This window comes from Mus musculus, chromosome 9 (assembly GCF_000001635.26).
Source record: "Mus musculus strain C57BL/6J chromosome 9, GRCm38.p6 C57BL/6J".
In the NCBI taxonomy this organism is placed as follows: Eukaryota; Metazoa; Chordata; class Mammalia; order Rodentia; family Muridae; genus Mus; species Mus musculus.
In genome coordinates, this window is record NC_000075.6 from 52119610 (window position 1) to 52141661 (window position 22052).

Here is a 22052-nt window from a genome sequence, read left to right on the forward strand (position 1 = left end):
GCTCTTAACTCTAAGCCATCTCTCCAGCCCTAGGTTTTATGTATCTTTAATAGAACAAGTGTTCTTAGTTTTGTGAATTAATCAGGTGAGAAAATAAACTCATGTTGGGTTTAGATTAACAATAGGTAAATGTCTTCCACATGTTTGTAAGTATTTTTGCTTCTTGTAACTTGTGCTTGTTTATGTCAATTGCCCTTTTACTAACTTTAAGTCTGCAATCATGACCACAGTCTTCCTTCAAAAACAAACAAACAAACAAACAAACAAACAGACTGTTAAATGTGTGTGTTTAGTAAGCTATCATGCTCTAAGTGGACTTGACAGGCATTTTGGGGGGACAGATATTTCTGTCAGCCAGGCCCTTGAGACAGAGTCTAAGAAGCCTCACAAAGCTCACACTGGCCCTTCTATGGTACAAGTATTCAGTTGTTGGCTCCCATCAGGACAAATAGGAAACTGGTGGTCAAAAGAAACCTATCTCAGATCTGGTCAGTGGCCAAATGGAAAGGCTACTACTGCAGCTGCTGGGGACAGCCGGCTTACTTACTTGTCATTGACAAAGGAATACATCAATAACCGCTCATCTATGAACTTCTTCCATTCTGGTTTCTCATTTGCCAAATCTCTGTAGTTATCATTGGACACAATTATACCATCGGACTCAAAAGCCAGCTTCACGATGAATCTGTCATCATAGCACACCACTCGCCTGCCCTGGACACGCCGTGATGGTGTGAATACCAGGATTTTTTCCTTCTCTAGTTTACGTAAAATTTCCTGATCTGCAACAAGAAAAGGGTGGAATTTCAGGAGTAAATACATAATTAGATACATAGTGACTTTCATATGATGAGAGGTTTTCTTTTTAATTAAAAAGATATTTATTTTATGTATATGAGTGTTTTGCTTGATGTAGGAATGTGCACTGTGTATGCCTGGTTCCCACAGAGGTCACAAGAGGTTGTTAGATCCAGTGGAACTGTAGTTAGAGATGGCTGTAAGCACCATCTAGGTGCTGGGAATTAAGCACAAGCTCTTCTGAGCTATCTCTCCAGTTTCCTGGTGAGGGTGTTTTTGGTTTTGTTTTGTTTCTTTTCTTAAATAAGAACTGGACTGTATAGATTATGACTCTCAGTTGTAAGATGTAGCATAATCAGTAACTCTCAACAATAGAAATTTCTTTTTTAAAATTAAAAAAATTTTATTGGATATTTTATGTATTTACATTTCAAATGTTATCGCCTTTCCCAGTTTCCCCTTTGGAAAACCCCTATCCCTTCCTCCCTCCCCCTGCTTCTTTAAGGGTGCTTACCCACCCACCCACCCACTCCCACCTCACTGCCCTGGCCTTCCCCTACACTGGGGAATCGAGCCTTCACAGGACCAAGGGCTTCTCTTCCAACTGATGCCAGACAATGCCACCCTCTGCTACATATGTGTCTGGAGCCACAGTACTCTTTGGTTGGTGGTTTCATCTCTGAGAGCTCTGGGGGATCTGGTTGGTTGATATTGCTGTTCTTCCTATTCTATTATTGAAATTTTACAAAAGCTTTGGTGCTGAAGCCACAAGCACTCGGGTGACAACACAGCCTCTCAAGCATTGTGCCAAAGGGACAGTCATACTAAGCTGTTATTTGGTTCAGTTTTGAGCAACAGGCACATTCCTCTCATCTGTGGGTATGTTTTGTAGGTTTTGTTCCTAACTAGGAGCTGTGATGGTGAGAGTTGGACACGTAGTGATGAAGGAAGCAAAGGAAACACTGCAGAGCACAGGTTCACAAGGAAGACAGCGGGTTAGAAGTGAGTGCTGCTATAGTCACGGGCGTCACATGGTCTGCATCCTGGCCTCTGAAATGTGCTGATAATTGCCAATGAATAATTTTTTATAATTACTCATCAGCACCCAGCCCATGAAGCCCATCAGAAGATTCTCAGTGAACATCTGTGGAGTGGCTGAATAAAGGAGCCACTACAGGAGGCGTGCAGGGGATGCTGTGATCCCCTGTGTCATGCTCCTGAGTACCTCAGGGCCCTTTATCCCCTGAAGGATGTTTCCTGATGGATGTATGGTATGCTTTCAGCCTCACTGAAGAAACCTGCAGAGTAACTGCAGGCAGCCCAGCAGTCACCATCATTGCTTAATTTCCACTTATGAAACAGATTGTGAGGTTGAGAAAAACATTTATTGGGATGACACATAGATAATTCCATCTTGAAAAAAATACAGGTTTAGTAGAAAGCTAGTAAGTTAACATGGTTAGTGCATGTTAAGTATTTACTAAGTGAGTATTAGATTAGCATAGTGCTAGTCTGAATCCATGACTGGAGACTGTAATGTATGGTTACTTATCTACACCTAGTGAGAGAGAACGGAACTATTCCGTTCCCCAGAGACTATGTGGTTGAGGGCTTTAGTTAAGAAAAGTATTACTTTGGGAAGGAGGCACTTAAAGCCTCTGACTATTGTGCATCATTTTACAAGTAAGCTGTATCCTGACGTCTTCCAGGGCCTGCCTGGCATGCTGGGACTTCTGCCCTGGACTCAGCCGTGCCCCACTGCTGTGTTATTCTTTTCCTTTCTGATCTCAGATGTGCACAAAGGTCGCATGTGCACATCTCAGCATTGCTTCCCTTCCTCTGTTTCCAGACATGGTCTTACTGAGGACCAGGTAACAGGACATGTTGTCTCAGCCTCTCAAAGCCTGGACTGCAGGTTTGTGTCCTCAGGCTCAGTTGTTGCCTTTCCATTTTAGTTTAATTAATCATACTCTACCTACTGTTTATCAAAGTAGTACTTATGAAAAAATTAGGAAAGTAGAAGCATAAAGAAATAGGGAGAAAGGAACATCCCATAAAAACATAAAAACACAACTTGGGGAGTATTTAACATTTTCCATATTTCCTTTAAGTCATTTTCTGTGAATTTTTCTACTGTTAATACATGTATATACACACACATACACACATTTCATAAATTTATACACATACATGCATAATAAAAGTTATGAGTTTTATATAGTACTATATTCTCTAAAAAAAAAATAATTATGCCTATGGGCTGGGCAGATGGTTAAGTGGGTGAAGTTCTTAGTGCACAAACGTGAGGACCTGAGTTCAAATCGCCAGCAATTCAGAGCCCTGGAACCCAGATCCCATGCTGGGGAAACACAGACAGATAGAATGCAATAGCCAATCTAGCTTCTAGACAACATATAAGGCAGAAAACAATAGAGGACACCCAGTGTTGACTTCTGGTCACTGGATGTGCATGCAGGGGTGGGAACACTTACACACACACACACACACACACACACACACACACAATTCTGCCTAAACACTGGATCACTGAAAAATGTTCTAATTTATTGAACTATTCTTCTAGTGAGTATACAATTGATTTTTTTCTTTTTTCTTTTTTCTTTTCAATTGAAAATAATTGTACACTGAATTTTTGGTTCTAGAATTTCACCTACATCCCTGCCTATTTTCTTGGAATTCATTTTTTAAGGGGAACTTGAAAATCTAAAGCATAGTAATTCCTCCTCCTTATTCATTGAGAAGGATACAAGACAGCCCATCACAGCTACAAGTGAGGACACAGGCAGTACAGAATACATATGTGCATAAGTGTGTGTGTGTGTGTGTGTGTGTGTGTATGGATATACCTTGTTCCTCATAGCTTGCTCAGCATGCTTGCTTTTAGCACCCTGACCATCAGCCCAGGGGTGGCACTGCAGTGAGCTAGGCCCTTCCACATCAACCATCAATTAAGAAACCACCAACTAGAGGTCAGTCTAGTTGAGGTATTTTCTTAATTGAGATCCCTTCTTCCCAAATGACATTAGCTGGTATCAAGTTGGCATAAAATGAGCCAGCATAAAAATGGAACAATTATAACAATATGCTGTCAAAAACGATGTTGAACCTGACATTTTTCAGAATATCTTCCTGTACTGCATGACCTAGCAACCTTAGCATATACCTTTTCCTTCTTCATAAACTTGAGAACTTTTACCTTTCACTTAAACGGTATCCTTTACAACTTTTGATTTGACTACAATCAGAATGCTAGCAAAAAGCTTTGGTTGGAGGGAGGGAGCAGCATCTATAGGCTGGAGATGCTGGACAGAGGGAACATTCCTTTCCTGGCTGGAACATAGTAGGACAACACAGTATTTCATCTCATGACTCAAAACACTTCAATTTTAAATTCATGATCTGGTTATTTCTTTTTTTCTTCTTTTTTTGAAGATAAAAATTTTTTTATTAGATATTTTCTTTATTTACATTTCAAATGCTATCCCAAAAGTCCCCTATACCCTCTCCTCACCCTGCTCCCCTACCCAACCACTCCCACGATCTGTTTATTTCTAAAAGCTTCCATTAAATAATTTTGGTTCACAGTAGACCTTGGCTGCCTTAGATTTTGAAAAACTTTGAATGGAGCAGGAACTACTCAATTGACAGCCTAAGAACAAATGCATTGAGGGTGGCTGTTGTAACTTAGTGTAAAGGGAGCCTCCTCGGAGCACTGGATACTGTTCACTTTTAGTGTTACTTTGATGGATAAAAAGTAGTGGTTATTTACATTTGTATGCTTTTTTTTTTTTTTTTTTTAAAGATTTATTTATTTATTATATGTAAGTACACTGTAGCTGTCTTCAGACACACCAGAAGAGGGAGTCAGATCTCATTACGGATGGTTGTGAGCCACCATGTGGTTGCTGGGATTTGAACTTCTGACCTTCGGAAGAGCAGTCGGGTGCTCTTACCCACTGAGCCATCTCACCAGCCCCATTTGTATGCTTTTAACTACTAATGAAGTTGGACTCTTTTTTCCTTACTTGGACCCTCTGAGTTGTTTACTTCAACCACTATGTGTTAAAAACAGCTTTGTGTTTGCCAATTTGTGTAAAGGCTTTATGTCACCAGCATGAATTCTTAGTATACTTTAAAAATGTAATCAATAGGTACTGAGTTTTTTTCTTTTCTTTTCTTTTCTTTTTTTTTTTTTTTTTGGTTTTTTGAGACAGGGTTTCTCTGTGTAGCCCTAGCTGTCCTGGAACTCACTCTGTAGACCAGGCTGGCCTCAGAAATCCGCCTGCCTCTGCCTCCCATGTGCTGGGATTAAAGGCGTGCGCCACCACGCTCGGCTGGTACTGAGTTTTAAGAAAGTCTATCAAAAGGTTGGAACTGAAGTTTTGCTTTAATTACATCAATTTTTCCTTCAAATCACTTCTAAAACTTTCTAAATTTAGAAAGGCTGTTCCCTTCCTCCAACTCAAAGACTATAATCTTTGATGGTTTAATTCTGACAACTAAGTCTTCAAGTATGTAAAAATTGTGATAGGGCATAAGATAAGAATCTAAGCAAGTATTTTTTTTTCTAGAGTTATTTCGACATTTTGTTTCTCTGTGCTGGATCACACAGGTATTCCACTCTGTAGTTTACCTAGCTACTTGGAGCCCGTATAAAGCGAGGACGTGACCGCTCCAATGTATGGTTGCGGGGAAAGTTTCGATTTGTAGATATGAGGGACAGTACAGCAGGAGGCATCTGGAAAAGTCCAGAGAGAAAGAAGTGGGCTGGACAGGGCCATGGTGGGGGCTGAGAGGCTGAGCGAGGAAGAGAAAGAGAGACACAAAACAGAGAGAGCAAAGAGAGGCGACCAAGAGAGCTCGCGGAGGAAACTGTGTGGTTGTGTGGGAATGAGAAGCCCGTGAAGGAAAGCTATGAGCTGGAGAAGGTTAGAGTAGGGGTGAGGCAAGAAGAGCTGAGAGGAGTGGCCGGAGGTGTAGGGGTGTGTGTGTGTGTGTGTGTGTGTGTGTGCTTTTGGTATGCTAATAAACACCACAGAGAGCCATTTGTCCCCAGTTCCTTTTGGACCTGGGTTTTAGCCTCCAGCAATGCTTGCCTGTTCACTGTATCCTATTCTAACAATGCCTGAGTGGCATTAGATAAAAAGGAAACCTTAAAAGAATCTTTCTCACTGGAAGCATGGTAGTCTGTATGTCTGTCTCAGTCTCCTTCATTCCCTCCATCCCTCCTTCCCTCTCTAAAACGTTCTGCAGTTCTGTTTACATAGATCCTTCATACTTCTGTTGACACTGGAGGGAGGAAGAGGATTGGATGCTGCCTGTGAGTCTCTATAACTGGACCAAACATTCAATAACAATCAACACTTAAGAAGGACATGTTCGTTCCAAACTCATTCATTTAAACGTGACAACATAATGCAAATAAATAAATAAATAAATAAATAAATAAATAACTGGGATCTGGTAATTTCTTCCTTTTTGGCTGGATCACATATCTCAGGGTCTTAATAGGCCTTTTATGTCCTGTGACCATTAGAACTTGAGAGCTGCCTATCTCTATTTCATAGAGATAGGACAAAAGTAGTTTCTGAAGATCTTCAGTGCGTTTTTTCCCAAATACTATAGAGCAAATGTCAAAGCTAGAATAAATCTACTAAGAACACCTTAGAAAGTCAGAATTTTATAAAATTTGATGTTAAAGTTTCCAAATAAATGAAAAATATCCAACATATAGCTACGGTGGTTTAAATGAGAATGGCTCCTATAAGCTAGTATGTTTGAATGATTTTCCTCAGTTGGTAGAACTGTGTGGGGAGGATTAGGAGGAGTGGCCGTGCTGCAGGAAGTGTCACTGGAAGACGGCTTTGAGGTTCCAAAGCCTCACGCCATCATGCCAACTGGGCTCTTGGCTGTTCCTGCCGCTATCCTCTTTCCATCCTTGTCTTACCACAGCAACAGAAAAGTATCTAGTACACACAGTATTTAGTTAATGCAATTACATTATTTTCAAACTGGCAAAGAATATTGCAACCCAGACAATGGCAGTCATATAGACTGGGTAAACAGAAACAGAGAAGCCTCCCTAGAGTGACAAGGCCCTGCATGGCGGCGGCAGCTGTGTGTGAGGAGCTCACCTGTGATGAGGGCGTCAGGGCGGGACTGTTCTTTTCTCCAAGCAGGAACAAAGACCGTGATATCTTTATGGCCTCTTTCCAAAAACCAATCCACCGCCAATTTTATTCCTCGGCACGAGAATACTTCTTTGTTTCCATGGCTGAAAAATTTGTAGTTTAGAATATTTAAAGCACAATGAAACCCAAATTCAAGTTTATAAACATAAATAGTCACATATTTATAATCATAAAAAACTTGAAATTTAATGTAAAGCTACATAACTAAGAAAAATCAAAGCAGTTGACTTCAATTAACAATTAAAAATCAGAATCTGTGGAAAAAAGAAAATGAAAATAGTGTGGACAATAAAGAAAGATGAGTTTTAAATGTTAACTACAAAGGTTAACTATCAAAAAGATGCAACTTCTTTTTATTAGTGATAGGGTAAATAGAAAGTGTTCAACAGGAAAACTTTCACTAAAAATAGAGAAATGTCGCCCACAGACACATACATACACACATACACACACACTCACACACTCAAGCACTGCATGGCCTACCCTGAGCTCTGCTGCACACCACTGTGTTGGACAAGATGAATGATGACCACAGGCATTCAGAACTGGACCAGCGGTGTCGGCGCACCCACTGTTAGCACTAACCTGGTGCCAGCTCGGCCTTGTCCTAGCAGTTAAACAAGACACAGCCTGATGTTTTTAAAGGACAAGTTTCCTGCTTTGGATGCACTATGTTTGTTGCCTTTTACAGTATGAACACCTAAGGCTTCATTCATTTCTTTCTTCTTTCTTTCTTTCTTTCTTTCTTTCTTTCTTTCCTTCCCTTTCCTTCCTTCCTTCCTTCCTTCCTTCCTTCCTTCCTTCCTTCCTTCCTTCCTCTCTCTCTCTCTCTCTCTCTTTCTTTCTTTTGTTCTTGGAACAAAGAAAAGCATAGTAAAATAGGGAAATGCTTTGCTAACTTTTAGCAAGTATCAGCTATTAGGCATGTTAATATACTGTCCTAGCTGGAAGCACTAGAACCTTCTAATATATGGAAATCAACTTAGAATAAATTAGAAATAAAATCTACTTGCTTTGAAGATGTTGAAAGCTATGTTGAAATACAACTGTAGATTGCATATTGTCCACAGCCAAGGCTAGAGGTGAAACAGGTGTACTGAAATGTTCAGAGGATGACGTAAGGCAGAGTGTGAGGCCACATTTCCTAGGTAAGATGGGCTGCCTGACAGCTGACTAATACAACAGCAAAGTGTTCAATGTGATGTTAGGTTTCATGGGAAATACTGACTGACATTTCATCATTCTTCTAATAAAAAAAAAAAAAAAGAGAAATCTAAAAAGATCCCATGCCGGGCAGTGGTGGTGCACACCTTTAATCCCAGTACTTGGGAGGCAGAGGCAGGCAGATTTCTGAGTTCGAGACCAGCCTGGTTCACAAAGTGAGTTCCAGGACAGCCAGGGCTACAGAGAAACCCTGTCTTGAAAAAACCCAAAAAAAATAAAATAAAAAAAAATAAATAAATACCCCCCCCCCAAAAAAAAAGAAAAAGAAAAAGAAAAATCCCATTATCTCTGGAGAGAATATATATAGCAAGTATTGCTAAATACACCCTACTTGCTAAGCCTTAACTACATTGTTACTTTGATTTAGTGGTTTGGGATCTATTGTTTTATGCTTTGCTAGTAATCTGCATTATCTGGCAATCTGAGAATCAACAATTTAATTACTTCTTGGAGTTCTCAAGTCTGGCCTGCCTAAGCTTTTTCTTTCTGGTGCTTCATTTGGCAAGAATTGTTATACTCACTCAAGAAAGTAAGCTTATCAATAAAGAACAATAAAATGTGTATAGACAGTAGATTATTTACAAAGAGGAAACTACCCCACAGACACAGTTGGGCTAATAAACTGTCTGTCCCATTCTCCTCTGCTCCCCTCCCATAAGCTTCTTAGGGAGAAGACAGACAAGGGGGTGAAGGTTAGCCATGGGAAAGGTGGGACGTTATAGACGCTGCATCTGCAGTGAACCCACATCTATGCCCAATCTTCTTCTCTGAGAAAAAAATAATTCTCTACTTGTTTACATAACTACATAAAGTTTTTTGTTACCTGCGCTTGAACATATTCCTAACTTCTCTTGGCATACTATAAACCAAAGAAAACTGGCATCACTCTATTACTTCTAGGAGAAAATGTAACTTTTAGGTAGGCAAAACATTATTAGGGATTTAAAAGAAGAACATCCATAGGAAACTTCAGTAATTATGGATTCTGTCTCTAGAATAGTAAGACAACAACACAGGATTACTAGAAGAAACGAGCAAATCAACATCATACTAATTCACACTTAAGAGACACAGAAGAAAGGAACAATCATTTGACTCCTGATCCTGTAATATTAGAGGGGGACATCTTTTCACGAGCACATGGAAGCTAGATGAACAGTCACTTTCCAGAAGAGGTAACCCAAATGACCAATATACATGAAATGCTCAATAGTAAAAATGTAAATTAAAGTCAAAATGAGACACCACTTCACACCCATCAGATGGGTAAAAATAAAATCTGCAAACACCAGATGTTGCCAAGAATGTGTGAAAATAGGAACCCATACATTACAGGTGGGAATGTAAATTGATGTAACTATTTGGGAGAAGAATTTGGCAATATTATGAAGTTGAAATCGTACTTTCTTTAAAACATACTAACTCTACATCCTGGTACACTAAACCCCTATAGTAACCTAAAGCTGAATATAATGCAGTTAGTCATTGGCTTCTCTCCTCTGACCAGTCTTCTATTTCAAGTAGACATAAGCTAATGCTCCTCCTACCTTTGCAAGGGGTGTAAAAAATAAAAGGCAAGTGGGAGTGTGCAGGTTAAGTCCCTGAGTGTCCAGGATGTTCTGATCCAACCTCCATCTGATCGGGTCAAAAATGAATGTCATCAGTGGAGTGCTGAGATGCAAACAGGACACCTTTACCCCCCTCCATCGTAAGAATTAGGGACCACTGTGGAATATGGGGAAAAAAGATCTAAATAGCTAGAAGGCTAGCAAAACACTGTCTTCTGAACATGCCAGGATTCCTGGGCTCATAGCAGCAGCTCAGCATTTGTCTGCACAGGAGCAAGCCAGTCATCATTCAACAAGGAGGAGTAAAGGGCGCCTGATTCCCACCCTGAGCCCCTACTGATAGCGGATGGCTTCTTGTGGGGAGGAAGAGCCTGTTTTCTTTGAAAGTGTGGCTCTGGTAGGTCAACCGTGCTCCAGTGGATGGTTCCACACTCCTCAGTATCAGAAGCACAAACTGGACTCACTGGGTTCTCAGAAACAAAAGAGAACAAGAAACTGGAAGGGGAAAGAAGATGGGGCTAGGCCTCAGAAGAGGGAGCAGAGGAAGCCCTGAGTGAGGGAATATATGCTGCTGGCATGGGCACAGATGTCAAGGACGCCATAGCTCAGGCTCATGGGAAATGGAGGAAAAGCCTTGCTTGGTGGTGGTGGTGTATCTGAGTGCTGATGCTAACAGTGTGTACAGAAAATGTCTACAATAGCTCCCATATTTACAACCCGAAGACTGATCCCCTACAGAGACTGTCTCCTTGATCCATTGTATACCATAAACTCTGCCTCCTTGTTTATCTAACCCCAGCTTCTTATTCAATTGTATACAATAACCCTGCCTCGCTCTTCAACTCTACAACAAACATGTGCTCTGGGGTAATATACTTTCTCTATCAGAGAGCTCAGGCCACCCAAATCTAGCTTTTATTGTGTCTGTTTTTCTTCAGTCTCTTGTGGCCCCTGGTCAAGTCCATCCCTGGAGTAGTGCTTGATATGGCAAAAATATAATGTATGAAACTATCAAAGAATTAAGAAAAATGCAATGTTAAAGATGAATGGTCACTAAACAGTCCTCAATGCCTTTAGATAGAAGCCTCCATTAGCATCCAAGTCTCAGAACCACCTAGTAACAGATGGCCACCAGGCGGCTCCAAATTGCAGATGGAACTCGGATCGTGAGGAAAAGTGTTGGGAAAAGAACGAAAAGTTTCTATACTGAGAGATGTAGCAAGATATGACAACTCATGTAGAATAGAAAGATCAGCTGAGGGGTTGCTGATGGAGAATGAAATAAGAGTAATTCTGAGAAAACATTACAAAAAACAGGATCTAAAAGTGTACTGTAGCCACAGATACAAACCAACTGCTTGCTGATTACTAAAGCACTACATTTCTAATTCTTCATGCAAAGAAATTTACTATAGCTTTGTAAGCATTAATGAACTCCATGTGTGCATTCAGAGTGTGTTCCCATTCAATTAAAAAAATCTGACACTATATTTATAATTTAAATTTTCTTTATGTATCAATTTCTTTTTATTTTAATACTTCAGTAATAAGTATAGTTGACATTTCTTATGATGCAACCCTTATATCCGGGGAATATTTTGGAAGATTTGTAGTCATCTTGGATTAAGTAGGACCAGGAATAGTTACTAAGAGCACCTCCTCCCCAACTATTTTGTTTTAGTGGGATTGAATTTCCAGGGAAAATTCCAATCCCCCACTGCAAATACTGAGTTTCTATGGAGCAAAATGGGTAAGCTTAAGATCCCATTGGACTCACCACTTAGAGGTTAGTATGAAAAACCCAGATGTCATTCTTATAAACAGAAGGCCCAGTTTATTGTTATGTTTGGAGCTGTATACTTAAGAGAATTCTACTTTGCAGTGGCCAGAGCTCATTTGAAGTAAACAAAGTAATGTATTTACAGAGATTCTTAGATAAACTCCATCCAAAATAAAAATAATTGTATCTCTGTAAATTATGAAATTTCTCAGAGAATAGAAAGGATGATCTAGAGACCGAGTGAAGCAAACAGGAGGTCATTCAGGTTCCTGACCTGCTTGGCTGTTGGCTCTCTTGATTCTACCCCCTTTTCTCTCTGTTTGCCTCCTTATAAGCCCTAAAAAGGTACGGTGGCTAGACAGACATTTGCATTGGCTTTAGAGTGTGTGGATAACTAGCCCTTCAAAAGGAGAGACCTGCAGCCTTATCAGATTACTCTTTCTTTTTTTTAATTGGGTATTTATTTCATTTACATTTCCAATGCAGATTACTCTTATATGAATTCACTTTCTCAAATTGCCCTAAGGTGAACATTCAGAACACATCTAGGAAAGAAGACACGAGGAGGAAGGACTGTGGAGTTTGACGCTGTAAATCATGAGACCGTTCTAGAGATGAAGATGCTGGTTGGCAGGTGGTTTCTCTGGTAACCTGAACAAGAGGACCCAGAAGGAATCAAAACACCAAATAAGTCTACTACCCTGGAGCTCCAGTGACTCAAATGTCCTTTTTCTTTTTGAGACAGAGCATCTCTACTATGTAGCCCTGGCTGTACTGGAACTTACAATGTAGACCAGGATGACCTGGAACTCACAGAGAGGAGCTTGTCTTTGCCTCCTGAGTACTGGGATTAAAGGCGTGCCATCATATAAGGCTCTCAAATATCTTCATGATGATCCAAGACTATCAGGAATATCAGGTACATTAAGAGTTCACACACCTTATGTCCCAGCTGACATTATTCACCTTAAAAGTTAAGTTTCCAGTACTCTGGAAAAACTTGTAAAAACGTACCAAAGTGCTTTGTGGCATATTTTAAGCTTCTAGCTCTATGCATGAAGACGCTGCATGCAGCGACTTTGCCTGACCAGCGGGACAGGAAAGGCAGAGGTGAAGAATAACCCTCTTCATAAGGCTGTGTCATGGTCCCGGGAAGCTATCACCCCAACAGCTCTATCCGCCCCTGTGCTGGCAGCAGCCCTGGAAACTCTTCTGTAGGAGGTGGCCTGGGAGACCCTGCAGTGCTGTTCTATCCTTCCTGGAGCTTTACTAGTGTCCACTGGGAGCTGCCTCAAATGAATGAGGATGGACTTAGGAACGGGTCGAAACAGCCACTTCCTCTTTTCTACTTCTCCTGGACTTTCTGGACACTTCCTGGAAATTCAAACATCAGAGGAGAGGGAAAACATGGAGCACGATAAAGAAGGCAAAGGAACCCAAGCTGCAACCTTGTTTGGTTGGTTAAGTCTGCATAGGGGACGCCGGGAAATGGATGTAGCTCAGTTGGTAGAATACTTGCTTAGTATATATGAAGCCCGGGTTTGATAATCAGCACCCTTAAAAGAACGCCCTAGAAGAAACACGCATCTATTTACACACACAACCAGGGAACAAACCTTTTTCTAGGGCCACTAAAAAGAAGAGACTTTTAATAAAAAGTCAATAGGCCAAGATAGCATGAAGCCAGGACACTGATAAAAGGAAGCCAGGAAAACACAGGGTGTAGCTCAACCCTAAAGCCTGGCTGCCTTCAGATGACTCACCCTTCAGGAAAGAGGCAGAGAGCAACTGGCAAATGAGCAAAGCAACACTATAGGTAGGACAGCGACCCTCAGAGTTGGAAAGGAAACAACCTCATGCCTGCTGTGCTTTTTGCCTTCATCTGTCTCTGTTTTTCTCATGAATACTGAAGGCAAAAGCTCTGCAATAAGAGAAATAACTAGTTGCCTTCTCTGACAGCCTTCTGTCTGTTCTTTCCTCTGAGGTCCCTAACTAACTACATCCCGGGGAGAACTACTTATGCTCTTCTCTTGCCTCTCAAGGCCATTACCCTGTGGGAAACAGACCTGCTGTGTCAAGCAAGAGCATCCACACTCTGAGGGAAAAAGTCAACTGAGCTGCCGACTGCGTGCTCATTTTACTGACAGTTTTCCATGCCACGTGACCAACTGAGACCAACATGGGACCACTGCTTTCCTATATTCATGGGAACAACACTATCACATGGGAAGAAACCTCTCACTTATTAGAACCAATGAGACCTCCTAAACAAATATACTAGAATATATTCTAGACCCTGTGCAGGAAAGAAAGGGGAGATAAATTTGCGGATGAAACTATAACTATACCACTGACTGTTGGGATGATTAATTTGAGTCATATTACTTTTACAAGGGCCACCAAATTGGTTTCAGATATGCATACACAACTCTCTATGCCTAGTAAACTGAAAAGAAGCAGGAGGTACAATGGGTACATATTATCTTGACTAATAAATATATTCTTTATAAAACTCACTATTTTAACTACTCTGCAAGATCACTTTTTTTTATAGATGTAAAAGTGATTATCTGTAATTGGTTCATATTTACCACTGCAGTATATCTGAAAAACATATACATTTTTCTGTCTTCAAACACAGATGCAATTTCATGAGAAGTCAAACTTTGTTATTTATAATATTTTATGTCATAGTTACCATTGGAGATTTAAAGTCTACTTGCTTATTAATGCCATTAAACTACTTATGAGAGTTAACAGATTAATAAGGTATGTTTTTTAAAAAATATACAGAGGAAGATTCAGGAAACCACTTATTCAATTATAATTTGTGTAATTCAGAAAAAGGAAATGACAGACAGCCACTATTTGCTTTATCTAGTGAATGCAAGTCCCTTTATTATATCATCGTAACAATAAGTAGGCTAGGCCAAGGGAAAGAAAGCTTATTTTAGAACCATAGTTCTCATCTTCCAATGGAAGATGCAAGGAGTAATGAAGAAGAACCTAAAATAGGATAAAGTCATCTACTAAGGAGACTACTGCTTCTTAATGATTTATATGGCAGTCACAGACAAGAAAGAATCAAGTGTCATTTCCCAATTATAGATGACCTTATTACATAAAATTATATAAATGTATTTATTGAATAAATATACTAACTACATGATCAAAGAAAAGCTATTCTTAAAAATCCTTTGCATAACATCTACAACATAATTATAAAAATTGTACCCAGAATGGCACGTTTTAAAATTTAAAATACAAGTGGATTTTCAAGAGTAATATAGTAAAATTAACAGTAGTCTCTGGAATGAAACATGTCTGCTTTTAAGCCACTTTTCTGTATGACCTTGGGCAAATTGTTATCTTGAACTTCAGTTTCCTATACTTCAAACCTTATGTGACTGAGAATCAAAAGAGGGTGATACACATGTGGAGGCTGCCTGAGGGTCCAGCAGACAGTAGCTCCCCCAGTTCCTCATGAGCTCTGAGCCCTCAGGTTTAGAAAAGACACTTGATTTAGAATGGAAAAACAAAACTCTTTTTGTACATGGGTACACTGCAGCTGTCTTCAGACTCACCAGGAGAGGGCATCAAATCCCATTACAGATGGTTGGGAGCCACCATGTGGTTGCTGGGAATTGAACTCAGGACTACTGGAAGAGCAGTCAGCACTCTTAACCGCTGGGCCATCTCTCCAGCCCCGGAAAAACAAAACTTTAATAGCTTCAATTTCACTATGCAGTATAAAAATTCTTAGATATGATGGTCTGAGGACACCACTAAGCATTTTAATTTTCCAAAGAAACAAAAAAGGATCAAGGTAATCAGAGGACTCAAGGAGAAAACAACTGCTTTCTATAATCCTCTATTTCTTTTATTTAATTAAAAAACTTGACCTATTCATTTACTATATTCTAAACTGTTCCTTTATATGATAGTCTCCCTGGGATTGTTAATTATGAATATACACAATGCCCCAGACTTTAATGGATCTTCATACCAGCCAACCATCGTGACAACTACACAGCAGAGCTGGGCAGCAGTGTGCAGAATGAAAGACAGAGAGGATGAAGAGCACTGTTAGCACGTAAGACCCATAATCTCTAGTACTAGAGGTCTTCATGGTTAGATCTATATTATAGAAAATCAAGGGTTTACAGAATAATCCCAGAATAGTAGCAATATAATAGTATTAAATATTTGATGAACAGTAAATTATTTAGATAAAGCCTAGGTGTTCTCCAAATATTTGAATTCATTTTACTGATTTCTTCAATTTTAGACCTTATACGGGAGTCATGTTAGACATATAAAAAATGTATTTTAATTTTAAAGCAACCTAAAAAAATGCCTTTAGAACCTTCATTGAAGCCATCTTTCAATGTTTAATAATTTTTTTAAAGAAAATGTATTTCATTTACACGGTGCTTTGCTAGTGTGAATTACTAGGACTTTCAACACAGAGCTAAAGAACAATTTACTCTATTTTTGTAGTCCAGTTAACTTTCACACTGTACTTGAGAACTTACAATTAATATCATGTTGTAGACTTAGAAGCATTTGAAGATGTTTTTCCTGCAGAAGCAAAGGTTCCGGAGTTTTCTTCCCTGGGCGCACCTGCTCTGGGGCTATCCTACAGGCACTCAGCTCTGCTGTCTCTCACCTCTTTCCAATAGCAGCAAATCACTGAGAAACTCAGGCTAGTTTTCCGGCTGCTATCACAGTAAACCCATGCTGTTACAGGTCATTCAAATCAATGTTTACACGTTGCGTTCCAGACAGAAACTCCACAGCAGGGCAGAGGCTCTTTTGGGGAAGGACATTTCTGCAGTGGGCCATAAAGTCCCACATACATTCAAACCGAATTCCACTTTGCTTCCAAGCAAGTTGTGCAAGATTATGCTGATTCCAGGGGAGAGACAATTTTGAAAAGTCACTGACTTAGGAAAATAAAAATATTCAACCAAAATTGATTATGAATCTAGCAAGAGAGGTAGTACTGAGACCTGAGGAGTGGAAGAGAAAGAGGAGAAGGAAGAAGAGGAGAAAGAAGAGGAAGAGGAGGAGGAGGCGATGGCTGTGGCAGCTCTTTATTTTACAAGGTCCATGTTTGAGGCGAGATTAACATGCAAGTACACATCTCACTAATCTGATCTGAGTGGGCCATGGGTTTAAAGATGACAAAGAAAACATCAGCTAAGAAAAAATAAACATGTAAATTAGTAAAAGTATTCTCTACCCACATTTTGACAGTAATGCTGGTAAGTGAAGCTCTTTGGTTAACTTTTACTATTTTTTTTTTTGCAGTAATTAGAGAAACCAATTTTATTTAAAGATTTACTAATTTTATGTATGCAAATACACCTTCATTCTTTTCAGACACACCAGAAGAGGGCATCGGATCCTATTACAGATGGTTGTGAGCCACCATGTGGTTGCTGGGAATTGAACTCAGGACCTCTAGAAGAGCAGTCAGTGCTCTTAACCACTGAGCCATCTCTCTAGCCCAACTTTTACTAGTTTGCTATGCTTTAGGTTACGGTTTAAATAAACACATGTAAGGCAGGAGGCCACTGCTCTCTCATAATGTGTGACTATCAGTGCTAAGTAGAATTATGTACTTAAAGGGACAGAGGTATTTTGGAGCATAATTAGGCTCTGTCTACACTGCTACAATTAAACAACAAAAAACACATCCAACTTTACTCTATAAAAACAGAAAGAGAAATGGGGCACTGTCAACTAACTTGTAAGTAATACCAGCGATATATTTGAGGGATATTATGCTGCCCTTGAACTCACATTCTAAGTTGGACTTACAAGCATTTTACTGAGAGCCCTGTCCAACAGAAATGAGAATCACATATGTAATTTTAAGTAACCTAGCATACCATATTACAAAAAGTAAAATTACTTGAAATCAATTTTATTATGCATTTTGGTTAACATAATTATATCAATATGTAATCAATATAAGTCAATGAAAAAATTTATATATTATTTGTAATGAGCTTTGAAAATCTGTATGTGTTTTACATTTTGGATGCTCAATTCCAACTAGACATACTTTGAGTTCAATAGCCATAAGCTGCCAGTGCTACTATATATAGCGTGTCAGGAAGGTCTACAATACACAATTTTGTTGAGGGAGCCAAAATGTATCTGAATGAATTCTGGCCAGTTAGGTTTTCCTGCAAGCTAATGAAAGCATCATGATTTTAATAATTGTAAGACAATACTAAACTTAAATAATAAGCAGGCAACAGGAGAAGAACCTAACCCACCACTGAAGGTGAATTTTAGCTTGGGAGAGATGGTGTTCACTACTGAAATTTAAGAATTCCCAAGCCTTTATAAAGTAGATTACATACATGAGAAAATTTGTACTTTAAAATCTTTCTACATGCCAACTTTGTACTAATGGCAGTTGCTTTTCCAACAGAAGTCTTCAGGGGAGGCAGAATATAAACTGCTAAGCAAATAGTTGGATTTATTTTTGTTTTGTGCCATTTCATTGGCATGTCAAAGTACTGATTTTATCAGTGCCTCTTCCTCTCCAGTTGTTCACAGTTCTGTACATAGTTTTATCTCCAGTCTTAGTTCTCAAACACAGTCTCTAAGTTTCTCTATAGAATCATCATCCTGAAGACAAACCTGTAACACCACTCTTCCCTTGGAAAGATTCACTTCGTGGTTCTTCAGCACTAACGGAAGTAATGCAAGGCAGAGCCTATTGGCAAGAGTTTATGCTGAAGTATCAGGTAATAAAACACTGAGTCCGATACTTGGCATAAACATGTACTAAGATATTCTGGTTCACTTATCAGTCAGGAGTTTTATCCCAACCCAAAAACCTGAGTTTGCTGAGAAAGAGAAACTTGTACTGGTGGGGCGGGACTCAATAATTTGGTCATATTAAACAGAGGACAAGTGTCCCAGCTTTGCTTCCAAAGTGTGACAGGAAAATAGGTGCTCCAATGTATTGACAAGGCTCTCGGCTTCTTTTCTTATTTGTAATCCTTACTGTATATGAAATCTGAAAGAAGCTTAGGTAGCAGGTGGAGATCTACTTCATTTGCATGTCCTATGATGAGGCCAGAGCAGCCTACTAAGGAGAGACAGCCCTTTCTAGCAGCAGCGGCTCTTGCTCCTGACAGCTCACATGTTTTACTTTCTTATTGATGTGATAAGTCATCTAAACCTGAAAAAATTAAAATGTTGGATTTGTTTAAGGAAACACACTAGTTTAAACTAAGGGTATATATGGAGAGACAGCAATTTTATATTCCACTGCTGAGCTATCCCAAGTTTGGAATCACAAACTTTAAAGAAATAGGAATCATAACAACAAGAATTCTAGCAATTATGGTAGATATTATATTTTGTTTCCATGTCTGCAAGTGATGTACAAACTTCATCATCATGAAATATTACTATTAAGGAAAGAGGTCTATTTGCTGAATTAATAATATGTGAAATAACTTAGCTGATTTAAAAAAATTTTTTTTTTTAGCATTTATTTATTTAACAGACTTACATGATCAAACAGCTTCTGCAGGAAAATCTCCTAACGGTTTGTGTAAAGGAGACTGCAAGAGGAAAGCCAAAGCGTAAGTAATCAGACGTGCCCGACTCGATTGCAGTAGAAATGCAAGTTTATCAGAGAATATCGAGAAGCACAAAGGAAAAATCCTGCCTGCAGCTTCATCAGTCAGCCTTACACAGTATTTACATTTTAATATATCCTTTGCACTTATTTTTCTTCTATGTGTGCATGATATCTGGTAACTTAGCTGATTTTTAAAAAGAATTGATATTAGCTACAGGGCTTGCCAGAGCTTCTCAGACTAGCTCCACTAACTACACATTCTATTCTGTTCCATACCCAGACAGCAAGCACTTCTTTGGTTCCCATCACTTTACAGGAAACTTAAAATAGCTCACCCTTTCTAGTTTTACATACCACGTCTTGAAGAGCCTACACCTAGTTGGTAATGATGTAGCTATCTCAAATGCTGTAGACTAAGTTGAGTACTCATCTTTCAGTTTGTGGCAAACTGTATTCAATTCCTTTCATTGTAGAACACTAGAAACAACAACAACAGCCAACAGCTCCAACACCACCAAAAGAAAACCAATAACCAAGCTAAAAGAGGAAGCATGATCCCTAAAAGCAACAGGAAAGCTCCACAATTTTGGGACCCATGATAGATCTATTATTCTGGAGACTCCTTTATGACACTGTGGAAACTACCATTGAATGAGTGATCCAAATCAACATAATTATTAAAATATATCATTTATAGCTCATAAGAATAACATGAGCCATTAAGTTACAATGGTTATGATCTGCATGAAGACCACACCAGATGGCATGTCAACATGGATGGGAAAAGGTTCATGAGGCCACGCCCCTAGGAGAAGAACTATAGGCAGCAAGACTTCTGAGGGAGGAAAGAACCAGTTTTCTTCAGGAACAAGTTCCCTGATAGTTTACCTAAATGGTCATCCCTAAACCTACACACATAGGGTAATGATATTTAGACTCAGTAGATTGTGCATGCATGTATGTATATTACACATATAAGTATATATAAAACAATAATAATCATAGAATAAGAAAATATGAATTTGAGAGGGGGTGTTACTGGGGAAAAATAGGAGTAGGCAGAGGGGAGAGACGGATGGGGAAAATTATAAAACTTTAGTGTACAAAATTCTCAAGAAATGGTTCATGAATAAAAGTAAATAAAGCTGGAATAAAAACTAAGTTTAAGTCCCCTCAGTATTTCAAACTGAGCCTAGGGACTCATTCATGGGACTCAAGTACTCTGCCCTGGGCCAAATCCCCATTTTAATTGTTACTCTATTCTTGATTGAGAAGAGATTAGTTCTTTGAGGTAAGGGTACGTGCGTGTAATTTATTGTCTATTACACATCAGCCATTGGTAACAATTATCTCCCATCCTAATAAGCAGTATTGGAAAATAAGACTCCCCCTCCAAGAATCTGAAAATAGAGCCTGAAGACTTCCAGCAACTGGAGAAACACGAGAAGAATATCACATATAGGATTAAGTACCGTGAAAGCCCACAGGGAAGCCGGGAAGTTCAGTGGTAGCTTTCCTAACAGGCATCAGGTCCTATTCAAGCCTTAGCACACTCTGTGTTGTAATAAAGATGGTATTGCTGTTCTACTTTAAATCTGCATGTAAACATGACCGTGTATCAAGACTGTGGTTAGCATTTCACTGATAATGAAATATACTTTCTTACAGTCTGTCAGGAGATAATAAAGATAATAAGATTTTATTCTAAACTAGTTCCATAATTACTTATCACATATAATCTATTACATGGGTAAATATATTAGATACAAAGTGGGTTTGCTAAGTTTAGCATAAGTATATAATTAATTTTAAAAGTGAAGGTATTTAATATTTAATGGAGGCAACCTTCATCCATTTCTTAAAGAAAATTTGGGGACCTGAGTAAGTAGGTATTTATAAATGATTTTGTAACTGCAAGTATAACTTATAAATGGCACAGTGTTTAAGTTCCCTATAAATTTTCATGAGTTCTGACACTTTCAAAATTATAGACATGGTGAAATGTTTTATTGTGACTGAAAGAATAATACTGCTATAATAAAAAAAAATTCGTCAACTTGTTCTCTCCTAAAATGCCTTCAGCACTTCAGTTAGGTGTCAGATTACAAATACATGAAGAAGAGAAGCAATGGGTGTGCATGACCATGGAGCCCAAAATAGGTGCGGACAGAGGTCTGTATAGTTATATAAAAGTAGTTGTTTAAAATGATGTAATTATGCCATGTGTCTTGAATTAAAGCTTTTCAGTAGGTAATTTTCACCATGTTCTATTAAAACTCAACAAAGTCTTCCCTCCTTGCCTGTCCTTCCTCTGTTGACCTTCTAGAGCAGCGGTTCTCAGCCTTCCTAGTGCTGCAACTTTTTAACACAGCTTTTCATCTTGTGGTGACCCCCAACCATAAAATTATTTCAGTACTTCTTGGTAACTGGAATTTTGCAACGGTTATGAATTGTAATGTAAATATCTAATTTGCAGGATACTTGATATGAGACCCCTATGAAAAGCTCACTTGATCCCTGTGGCCCTCAGGTTGAGAACCAGTGTTCTTGCAGTCTAGATCCATTTCTTAATGTTCAGTAGCTGGGCTTCTGGCTGCAATAGCGCAGAACAATAATAACTGCAACTTCCTGACAACAACTTCCTGGCTGTAATGACTTTTTTTTGGCACCACATAGCATATTCTTTCCTGAAAGCCTTCTTCTTCCTCCTCCATTTCTTCCTCCTCCTCTTTGTTTTTGTCCTTGTTGTTGTTTGTTTGTTTTGTTTTTGGGTTTTTTTTCTCTTGATATTTCTAACTTTAGTTCCTTTCATATTACCAACTGTGGGTCACCCCTTCCTTTTATGCACTGATCTC

At 39.1% G+C, this 22052-nt stretch overlaps 1 protein-coding gene across 3 annotated transcripts in view; it reads right to left on the reverse strand.

Annotated features, from left to right (window-relative positions):
• The window catches only part of Zc3h12c (zinc finger CCCH type containing 12C), a 59162-nt gene that overhangs the window by 10041 nt on the left and 27069 nt on the right, over positions 1-22052 (reverse strand). For all 3 annotated transcript variants that reach the window (XM_006510333.3, NM_001162921.2, NM_001368810.1), the window contains exons 3-4: positions 6954-7093; positions 548-782 (exon numbers count right to left, since the gene is read on the reverse strand). In XM_006510333.3, coding sequence (XP_006510396.1) covers positions 548-782; positions 6954-7093 — 375 coding nt within the window. The remainder of the gene's footprint in view (positions 1-547; positions 783-6953; positions 7094-22052) is intronic.